Here is an 11,371-nt window from a genome sequence, read left to right as displayed (position 1 = left end):
CATGGCCGTGGGCTATGCTACATTGAAAGGGAGAAAGGAAGTTGAAGGAGAGATACACCTTCCTCTCCAGCAGCCCAGCTTCATGCAGTTCCAGATGCTTCAAAGGAATGTATAAGAGCATTGGTGTCTAAATGTCTGGCTGTGCTGTATAGCAAAACCCCTCCTTCTCTCTGCTGCAGTTATTTCTATTTCTGGTGGTGTGGTAGTGTCAATCACAGACTCTGGATACTAGATAAGAAGTTGTGCTCCAAACTGGAAAGGTTAAACTTTGATGTAAGTGGCAAATGAAGAAGAGTTGGAAACACCAGTAGGGACAGAGGACTTAGTGTTTGAGGAAATTAGAAAGCCAGGATGAGCAGGGAAAAATATAGGATTAGACAGGGAAGTCTGGTGGGTATTCTGAATATGCCAAAGATCACTTGCAGCTTGTTTCGAAGGTGTGGAGGAAGGAGTGATTCTGAGTGACGATAGGCCACAAATTTAACGTGCGTAACGAAATATGGTAGACAGACAGCAGGGACACATCATGCCCTGAAAGTGAGAAATGACAGTCTCCTGCTATAGGAATGCTTTTCTTCTGCTTTAGTCATGTCCGTGCGTCTTTTTTTTTTTTTTTTTTCCTGGGAGTTCTACCAAAACCAGAAGAATGACAAAACCCTGAAGAAAATAGGAGGCTTATCACATTTATAGTGGTTACAGGCAGCATTATAGACTGTAGTGCTTGAAGTGGAGAGCTGTGGTTTGAAGTAGAAAAGCTGTAACGCAGATGTTGATAGGAATTAGTCTGAATACCAAAGAGAAAACATGGCAGGATACAATCACTCGAAGATCAAAACTGATACTCTTCCCTACATTTCCTCTCCCTGCTTGCTGTGACAGAGATGGGAGGCTACAATCTCTAATGCTCTTGCAGCCCACCTGCAAAAAAGAACAATAGGGCACCATCCAAGTGAATGCAGGCTTTCTATCCTGTGAGATTTTTAGGCCCACACCATGGGAATTCAACCCTCCTAAGGAAGGACGGGAAGGTGCTGATGTATAACAGCTTGAATGAGACTCACCAGGATGCCCTTGTGGCAAAGGCGAGCTTGCGTGCCAGGCTGTATGAACAAGCATGTAGCCATTAGGTTAAGGGAAGTAGTTATTCCCGTAGATGTGGCATTTGTGATCCAAGCTTTCCCTGCCTCGAGCAGCAGGTTGGATAACATGGCCTCCAAAGGTGCCTTCCAACCTGAATCATCCAGTGAATCAATGAAGTGGAAAGCCTTGTCACCCGTTACAGAGCTGGGTGAGAGAAGACTGGCCTCACCCAAGCTCTCCTCTCGTCTCTCCATAGGTCCAGGCCATGCATGATTACACGGCCACTGACAGCGACGAGCTGCAGCTGAAGGCTGGGGATGTGGTGCTTGTGATTCCATTTGAGAACCCTGAGGAGCAGGTGAGTGGGGAAGACGGGGTGTGAGCCGGGGCCGGGAGGAGCCAAGGGGATTTCCAGAGCTGCTTCTTCCTCCACTAACAGTCGGCTGGCTGGATGCAGAGCCATCAGTTTGTGTCTGGGAGCTGGCGGGAGAGCCGGTTGTCCTTGAGCTTGAGATTGGCTTCCTGCAACAGAGGGGAGGACTCTGCTTGTGATTGGAAAGTGGAGACATTATCCTGCATAAAGCATGTGAAATAGCTGCGGCTTCCTGTCCCTATCAGGGCATTTTAGCCAATGCAATGGCTTCCTTGATCAGGGAGCCCGACAGAGCCCGCACTTCGCCTCCTCACTGCTCCTAAATTTGATGCACATTCCCTGTGACCACTGCAGTGCAGTGGCATTGGCAGGAGTGACCCACAGCTTATGGTGATGTTTTCTTCCCTTTTGAGAAATGCTGGAGCTCTGAGAAAGCAGCTTTCTGTGGATGATGTCCTGCACTTCAGCATAGCAATGGCTATTTCCAAAAGTCAGTGTTTGGTCAGGAGATGGCAGCAGAATCAAAGGCTGGAGCAGGTTGCTCAGTCCCAGAGAACAGTCTTACTGTTCATCTCCAACCTGAATTTAATTGGCGATGTTTTTCTTTAATCTGAGCTATTTCTAGAAGCCTAGAGTAAATCCTCCTCACTTGCTGTGTTTGAGGGCTTCCAGCTGATAGTCTGCAGCAGCTTTACTACTTTGGCTGAGGGAGGTGGTGATTTTATAAAATTCATGCTCAAGTCTCTAGGTTTTTGTCTGGAAAAGGAAGGGAATTCTCCAAACTGATTCAGTAGTCACCAGCTCTTTGGGTTTGGCCAAGCCCAGACAAGATCTGGATTCCACAAGGGGTAAAGGGAAGGTGAAGTAGTTCACTGGCCACAGAAGATGTGGATCCTCTTTGTGGCTCAGCTGTTGGCTTTGTGAATTATGGAGGCAGATCTTGCTGGTGCTTGTGAAATGGGAGCTATAATGTGCTGGCAGTTCCCGCAGAGCTAGATGCTCTGGCGGGAAGGGTTGAATGGGGAAGAGGCAGCAAATCCTTCCGGAGACAAGACTCTTCACTGAGTGGGACTGCCCTGCACAAGCATTTGTGAGCATTTCTTTCTCAGAAAGGTTTCTGGATGGGAAATGAGTGGCAGCTCCCCTAGTTTCTGTGGTAGGAGATGATGTTTGTGGAGCAGAGTTTTTCAATGCCCTATGTTTGCACTCTAGCTGGATGTGGGTGCAACAGCCATGAACTCGAGACTCTCCAAGCTGCAGAGGGTGAGCTCTGAGTGTTGCTAACATGATGCTGTAGCTGCACTGAAGCCCTCTAACCCTCCTACAGTGTATCCTGTGCTACAGCTCATTTCCTTAACCTTGACCGTACCCAGCCAGAAAATGTTGGCTGTTAACATGTGCATGAACTGTGCACGTGAGTGGAGGAAGCTTAGGATAATAGACTCTGATCTATGTCCCCATCTTGCAGCTTAGGTGTCTTGTGTTTGTGGGTACCTCAGCCAGGCCTGGATTTCTCTCTCTTGATGGAAGAAAGGGTTGAGGGCAGCAACGCTTCTAAGCTGGCACTTCAAGTGATGTGGTTCAAAATTGGCAAGGGTCAATCTGGGTCCTCGTGTCTAATCCCTACAGCTGAGGAGACCCTTCATAGCAGGATGCAGTGGGAGTGATGCATGCTGTATGGCACAGACACTATGTGCAAATGGATGAGCTTTTGTGCTTGCTGTGCTGTGAGCTGGAAGCTGCCTTCCAGATACTTGGGCCCAGCGTCTTCCGCCTAGTTATTTCTCTTCCTGATTTATGGCATGTCAGTCCTTCCGTAGCCCCTGCAGGTGGCTACTGCAGATGGGCTCCCATCTCATGCCATTCCCATGACATCCCCTGAATGCTCAAATCTAAGGCAGTAACAAGGGCTAACTGAGCCCGCAGCCACCCAGTACAGCCTGCAAGGAAGCAGGGAACTCGGATACAATGGCTGGTCTGAGCTGCTGCAACATGAAATGTGCAGAAAACAGGACAAGAGGGCAGAAGCTGCAAAATGGCAGTGGAAAACAATATGTGCCCCATGGATCACCCCTGGTGAGGGCTGCATCACTCCTGCACTGTGCAGGTATGTTTTTAAAGAACATGTTTCAAGGGAGGCATTGCTTGGCCTTGGGTAAATACCCAGGTAACTCCTGCCAGTTCCAGGAAAGCAGAAGTGTCAGAACAACTGTGTGAACCACACGCATGCACGCCCCATTTCTCCACAGCTTAGAGCATCTGGTTGCCTGAGCACTTCTGCCCTGGCAAGTTATGTAGTTGAATGTGATAACATATCTCTAAATGAGCCTGGTGCATGCTTTGCCCAGAGGAGTGGATGCAGAGCAGGCTGTTGAGTTTGGAGGCAGCAGTCCCCCGTGCAGCTCTCTTGCCTTATGCTGCAGTCTTAACCTATAGGCTGCCCCACTGCAAATAACTCACGTGAGTGGGTATATTTGCATGCTGAAGGGGTGCTTCCATGGTGGCAGCTCCAAGGCATGCAGAGAATAGGGTGGTTGCACGCCTGAGCTGCAAGCAGTGCAGCCTTCCCACCTTGAATATCTTGTCTCCCTCATGCTTCAGATGAAGCAGAAATCTTGATGCTAGACACCCTGCAGGCAGAGGGTGGGAAGTCTGGTTCTCCTCCTGAGCAGGTTCTACCAGGCCGGACTCCATCTGCCTCAGTGAAAATTCATCCCTGTTTATAGATGTATAGGTTTGGTGGCTAGGTAGGACCCCTGGGAGACACCTTGAGTCTTACATCATGTGTAGCACAAGCTTGGGAGTTTTGCCAACCTCACCTTGCATCAAGCCCAACAGACTGCTGGGTTTTGGGAAGATGGGTTGAGCTCCTCAGCTCCCAATTCTCATAGACCAGAATTTCAGCATAGCAAACAAGACTCATTTTGCCTGTACCACCTCTCTAAAATGCTAATCATCCAAGTGCCGTGACTGGAGCAGGGGATGAGCACCTCCAGGGAATGATTCATCCTTTCCAAAGACCTGTGCCCAAGATGAATGGGATGAATTGCACTGTGGAGGTGCCTGTCTCTTTTAAGACTTATGGAGAATGCTAGACTCCTTATGTTTAGATTGTGAAAGGTGAGATAGGTGATTTCCATTCTGTAGCTCTAGAGACTCTTTGGCACAATTTCTCCTGCTTCAGTGGGTGTAAATTATGACATGTTTCTATTACGCTTGCTATTTGTTTACACTTTCACTGTCTCTAGACACTCTGGGTCAGATAGGAGTTTTGGTACCAACTCTGGTGAGATGTAGCCTTCTCCCTGTTTAAAAGGGAACGAAAGCATTTTTTTCATCCTCCCCCATCCTCTTCCTGGATTGTCTCCAAGCCAAATATGAGCATGCCTTTTATAATGCCTTGACACCTCCTTGGCCTGCACTCTGTAAGAAAAATCTCCGCTCACATCTACCCCTCAGCATCTGATCTCTGTCTTCTCCTCCAGGACGAAGGATGGCTGATGGGTGTGAAGGAGTCTGACTGGATCCAGCATAAGGAACTTGACCACTGCCGAGGGGTTTTCCCAGAGAATTTCACAGAGCGAGTGCAGTGAAAGCCCAAGCCCACCAGCCACATTTCTGCTGGAAGAAAGTAAATATTCTGGTAGATAATTGAAAAAGAACGGCGAAATGAAAAGAAGAGAGAATTTTAAAGGAACAGAAGCCTGAAAAAAGTCAACTTAAAGGTTGTGTTCTTCTCAAAGGGCAAGGTTTCAGAAGTAAATTGAAATTCAAAGTGTTATCAAAATATATACAACTAATAATAATAAGGCAAGTCAAATACCCTCTTCCCCCTTTGGTTTTAACAGCATTTGGATTCAGAGGACTCATGCAGAAGCAACTCGGTGTGGTTCTCTAAATACTGCATTGACTGAATTGGCGAGATGTCAGTCTGATCCCTGGAAAGGCAGTATTTGTCTAATGGCTTGAGAGTAGAAGCTGCATTTGCTCTTGGGCGGGTTCATCTGTTTTGTCTTGAAGGTGGCTTGCATGGCAACTGTAAAAATTCAGCCTTCCCTACATGTTCAACCTACAGTAGGCCAAACTTTCTGTTATGCTGTTGAAAAAAATATTTAGTGTACAGCGTTCACCAATACAATGTATGTGTGTGCGTGTGTGTATTTTATTTTCTTCCTTTAAAACAATGTTACACAAACTGTGATTTTGTACATGTAAAGATAGAAGAAACTACATGGAAAGGGCATGGAGAAGATGAAATGTGTGAAGCTGTGCTCGGTCCAAAGTTCTTTCAAATGCAGACACCTAAATTCTCGCAGTAGTATTGGCCTGTGAAACGCTAACGGGAATGGACAAATTCAGGAGGAGAAACAAGACAAAACAAGCAGATGCCATTTAGATAGCTCTGAAATTTATGAGAGGGAATCCTCTGCCCCCAAAACCCTGTAGGCGGTTTCAGAAAAGCTTAGATTCATGTAGATGGAAGATAGCTCTAAAATCTGGCTGGTTAGAAAATTTGCTTTTAAAGAAAGAGATAAGGGAAGAAAAATCTTTTTTCTGAAAGAATGTCTAAGAAAAAACACCAAGGAAAAAACAATTTGCTTTGTGTTTTTAATTGGCATTGTTGTTTGTGGAACTGTATTTCTTATTTTCCTTTGAAGAGTTCTGTAAGTGAAATATTGTTAGATCAGCTTTCTCCAGTGCTGTGCTGGTGATCAAGTTAACCTCTATGAAAACTGGACCCTTGAAATACTCATTTAAAATGGCTGCATGATTTCATGATATTTTAATGTATTAGAAAGGAAAGCAAGAATATCAAAGTGTCAGTGTCAAGAAGACACTCTGCAGTCTAATACTGATGCTGAGAGCTTTCCTATACCTTTCCTTTGCTCCTGTTTGTTTTTGAGTTTTGTTTTTTAGTTTAAACAAGCAGATGACAAGGCTGTTTCAAAGTGCATATTACAGTTGTTAAAATAAGCCAGTCTGACCCTCCAAGTCCCACAAAGGTACTTTAAACTTTACTTGAATACTGATGCAGCTGGCAGGCAGGTCGGGTTATCATCATTTTTTATGGTTACCCCTCCCCCTATGATCTTTTTGCCTTGAAGGGACTTTTAACAGTGTTACCTCCTGCTGTAAAGGGACAGGATCACTCTCGGAAACAATCTTCCTAACTGTTAGGAGCTGGCTTTTGTCAAGGGTGCACGGAATGCTGACACACACTACTGAAAATCCCACCTTTTCCAATCTGTTTTGATTATTTGTAGGACAACAGAAAAAAAACTGTAGGGCAAAAGTGGATTTTTTTTTTTTTAATTTTAGTTCAGAGGGACAGATGAGATTTTGATTAGAAAATATATTCTTAATAAACGCAAGAATTGCTGGAGTTCCTCCTGCTTTCAGCTTGGGAGATGATATGTGCTAGTTATTTACAGCAATGTAACAGGCATCAAAATCTGTCCTATATACCCAAATCCCTTCTCTTCTTTTTTTTTTTTTTTAAATAAACGTGCAGGAATATATATTTTACATCACTGTTACAAAACCCAATAGTACTTAGGAGTAACTGCTCACAATACGGAAGGACTGGACTCCACAAGTTATAGTATGGTGAGCTGTTGCTTTAGAATATTGCCCTGTTTGATTATTTTTTTCTTTTTCACTGGGGTTGTCTTTCTTATTACTCTTTTTTTCCAAAATATCTATTTTTATGCATTTGTGACTCCCATTACTCCTTTAAAGAACATTCATAGAAAAAATATACATTTAAATATACATAGAAATATATATATTAAAAAGCGGGTTGATCCAATTAACATAATGCTGTCAGCTTAAAATGTTTATTTTTATGCAAAACCTGTGGATTATTGTTTTTTTTTAAAAAAAGACAAGATTCTAAGTACCAGAGCTGTGATTTTTGTCTTGCAAGTAATTGTTCTAGAGCATTTAGAAAGCTGTGCTGATACCTAATTTATTGTGGTTTTTTTGCTGTTGTTGTTGTTGTCTTCTGCTGTGTTTGAACCAGATGACTGTCCCGACAAAGATCCTCATAAGGCCTTTTCATTTTATTGAGCTTGCAAAGCAACTATCCAGTACTGTATTGTCCCTGCAGAAGTGGTAACTCTGCAAAAAAGGGATGTTGTTTTTGGGTCACATGAGTGATGCTCAAATGTTGCTAGTGGGGAGGACGTTGCGTCTCTCTCCATTTGCTTCCCCCCAGCCCCCAAAACCCTTTGCTTAGAGCAGGTGGGGTGGGTTACCTGGATCTTGCATTGCTCACAAATAAGTGGTGTCAGCACATCTCAGTCAAATGCAGGATCGGACCCACAGTTTATAAATTGCCTTATATGAGAGTAGGATGGCATAGCAGGAAGCTTGTAGGTGGCAATGTTTTTTGGAGCTAGATCTCTTATCTCCCGGGTCATGTTCAGCCCATTGTAAACAGCCACAACTCCTCCCATTTTCAGTATTTTTACATCTGTTAAATGCCTTGATTCTGGTTGGTATTACCTGGTGAAATGAACTTCCCATTTTCTTTGGCTTAGGACTGATCCAAATAGAAAGAGGGACAGTAAACTCCCAAGTAGGCTGTGCCCACAGTGGTTTTTCAGTTTGCGGGCTGAACTGAAAAATCTGGGGGGAAAAAAGTTGTAAGGGTGACCTGAGACAATTTTTTTAAATTTATTTTCTCAGTGGAATGAAGAAGGGAAAAATCAAAACAAACAAACAAAAATCCTTTCAAACCAAAAGGAAGCATTCATTTGTAGGGTTGCTTTTTCACTTTTTTTTTTAAAAACATTATGACTTGGGCTATAACAAGTTGCTTTGAAGCAAAAATGTGAAACCTTCTGTTTTGAAAATGCTGAAAGAAAATGTTTTAATGTTAATAGTCTTTTTGCCTTTGCCTTTTTTTCTTCTAATCTGATGACTGGTTTCAGTTAACACTAAACTGCATTTTTTGGTGAATACATTATCCACTGAAGAGAACCCAAAGAAGCCTATTGCCCAGTTCTGCTCCACTGACAGGTACACTGGACACATTTCAGGGATTACCTGGTATCTGGCCCAGCAAAGCTGCTGTTTCCCCATCTAATAATATTCCACTTGATAGTTTTACTGGTTGAACAATAAAAGCATCTCTCATCCCATGCCATTGACTGGTTTTGTAGCCTGGCTTAGAAAGACATTCTTGCTCTATCTGTCTCAGTTTGGTCACAGATTTATGACTATAGATTTATGATGCTACTCCAATTTGAGCCTAATCCCATTGCGCGGTGGGAATTATCATTTGCCCAACTGGTAAGAAAGAAATAAGGCATGGCTTTTTCTCCCTTTTTTCTATCTTAGCAATGTCAGTAATACACCTTTATTAGATAGAATTAGGGAAAGGTCCCAAGGTAAAGATGAATGCATTATTCCAGGCGAGACTCCCGCATACTCTGTGCTACTTTCCATGGGCACTCCTCAGCTGTCGGCTTTTACCACCTTTGCGTTTCTTGGCTGTGACGGTGATGCAGTAAAAGGGATTGTGCAGGCTTCGTTCCAGCTGTTCAGAGCTAGTCCTGCTTTGTGATCTGTTTGCCACAATCCTTGAAGCTTTGTTAACAGTTGCAGAACCCTTTCCTGTCCTGCGATCCAAAGACTGTGGCCAAGGCAAACACCCCCAAGTCAAAGGGGTCTCTCTTTTATGACGTGGAGCAGGTGTGAGGGCTCCATCTTCTGCCTGGAATTGGGGTGTCAGCTCAGTTAAGTTTTGCAACAGCCTCTTGAAGGGAAAAGGCCCAAGGCTAAGGAGATGCAGGGGGAGGATGGAGGGATGATACATTATCTTTTCCATTTTGGGTTGGTGCGCTGACTGCCTCACCTCTTGGTTCCAGGGAGGTCCAGAACCTCTTTATTTAGGGCTGAGAACAAAATGTTGAGTGGTCAAGATCTGCATGGTCAATACGATAGCAGGTGTCTCTCTCCTGCAAAGGACACAGAGTTCAGAGTTTCCTCTTTCCTGCTCTGTGCCAGAGAGATTGAATGCTCTCTGCCACTATCATAGATGTTTTGGATGCTGTGCAGTCCATACCCCAAAATAGTGAGTGTCCTTTGCTGGAGGATGCAGAGGTGTCTCTCTCAGACCCTTCTAGGAAGAGCTACCGATCTTCGACAGACAAGGCCTGTATGCTTCTAACACAGTAGCCTCTGGTTTCAGTAGCCTCTGTGTCTTTCAGCATCTGGCCCCATTCTCCAGCTCCTCCTGCTTCCCAGCCTCTCCATGCTCTTTGAGGATGATGGTAGCATAGGGTACTTCCCACCAGCCTGAAGTGCAAAGCTAGAAGATGCACAAACATGTCCATCAGCAAATCCTACGCAGTGCAGCTTGATAATGCTGGTATCAGGAAAACAAGCAACAGCTTTTCTTCTCTGGGCTGCCAAAGGGAAGCTCTTCCTTGCCACGCAGGTACCATCACACCTGGCATTGGTGCAGACACCTCTCTGCTTGCATGCTCTGGTTTAGATATTTCTGAGTAGCAAACTCCTGATGGAAAGGGGTCCTGTGGTGCCCAGAGCTGGGTTGTGCCACCAGCCCTTGCGAAGCTTGGGGTCTGTAGCTGACACGTGGGGGCTGAGAATTAGAAGGCCGTTTCAGAAATTTTATGAAACTAAATGGAGAAGCTACAGCTGTGAAGACTGGTCTGTATGAACTTGTACTTTGATGTGTCGTATGGCTATAATTCCTTCACCTGTTTTTACAGCGTATTCTGCTAATCCTGTCCCTAGTCTACATTTCATGTAGATGGTCCCTACTTGAAACTTGCCAGATGCAGTCCTGGGCTTATTGCTTCTCTTTAACTGAATCAAATGGCAATGACTTTGGCAATGTATTGGCAATCTCTTTTCCTTCTGTTAATTCAGTCTCTGAGTTTAACCACAATGATCTGAGAAATGTTTGGATTTTGAGTGTTTTTTTAATTATTTTAATTCTTGTTTTGTTTAAACAAAGCTGAACAATTCCCATTGTATTCTGAGCTGTGACACCCAGTTCCAGTGACAAGTACTAGATGGATTTGTCCCATTTTTTTTCTTGGCAATGTTCAGAAATATAATTTGTGTCATCCTAAGTCCTGCGTCAGTTTTTTTCTTTCTCTCTCTCTGTCTCATTTTTATATTAAGAAGTTGAAACAATTCAGGACTTCTTTCTCATCAGAAAGTTGAGTAGCTTCAAAGAGGCTTGGTTTGTCCAGGCACCATAAACACTGGGAGTTCTTACAAACACATGGGATGGAGAGGGCAATGCTGGTCCTTCCCTGAACAAGTACAACAGCAGAATAAACTCTTCTAGCAGCCGTCTCCATTCTGGTCTGTTGTGAGGACCTGACACCAAACGAATGCAATGTATGGAAGGATTTGAGACCTTTGCTTTTTAATAGCTACTAACCCCATGGTGGTGTGATCTTCATCCTCTAAGGCAAGTTTGTTGATGGGAGTATGACACCGCATGGGCGCCCTGCCTCATCTGGCCAAACATCTCCCAGCTCCCTTTGGCCTGTTGGCACACCTGCGTGAGCTCTTAGTTTCCACGCTGGCTTTGGGGATCTGCTTGTTAATGGGGTGTTGTCTTCACCTGTAGAAAGGGGTTGTTTCTGCCCTTCAACCAGAGTGATTTGGGACCCATGAGGAACAGGATTAGAGGGATTCACAGTTTATAGCTGACTATTTGGGGGTCACTCCCTCAGATGCGTCATTCCAGACAGGCTCGGCGCAGCTGCACATGGGACACGGTGTGTAAATAGCAAGCGCTGGCCAAAGGTTGGAATATGGTCCAATGCAAATCGGTGCCAATTAGCACTTTGATGAATGGACTGCCAGAGTCCTCTGCTTTAGCATGTGGATGTGCAAGCCTCAGAGCCAGTGTGGGGAGCTGGCCAGACT

The 11,371-nt window shown here is 44.5% G+C and overlaps 1 protein-coding gene across 4 annotated transcripts in view; it reads left to right on the top strand.

Annotated features, from left to right (window-relative positions):
- The window catches only part of BIN1 (bridging integrator 1), a 60,514-nt gene extending 49,956 nt beyond the window's left edge, over positions 1-10,558 (top strand). For 2 of the 4 annotated variants that reach the window (XM_009323532.1, XM_009323533.1), the window contains exons 13-15: positions 1,337-1,438; positions 2,666-2,716; positions 4,939-10,558. In XM_009323532.1, coding sequence (XP_009321807.1) covers positions 1,337-1,438; positions 2,666-2,716; positions 4,939-5,046 — 261 coding nt within the window. In that variant the 3' untranslated portion in view covers positions 5,047-10,558. The remainder of the gene's footprint in view (positions 1-1,336; positions 1,439-2,665; positions 2,717-4,938) is intronic. The other 2 variants (XM_009323534.1, XM_009323535.1) reach the window with 1 other exon arrangement.
- The last annotated feature ends 813 nt before the right edge of the window (positions 10,559-11,371 follow it).

The sequence above is a fragment of the Pygoscelis adeliae genome, unplaced genomic scaffold (genome assembly GCF_000699105.1).
Source record: "Pygoscelis adeliae isolate BGI_AS28 unplaced genomic scaffold, ASM69910v1 Scaffold664, whole genome shotgun sequence".
Taxonomy (NCBI): Eukaryota; Metazoa; Chordata; class Aves; order Sphenisciformes; family Spheniscidae; genus Pygoscelis; species Pygoscelis adeliae.
This window is presented reverse-complemented; position numbering and strand designations above follow the sequence as displayed.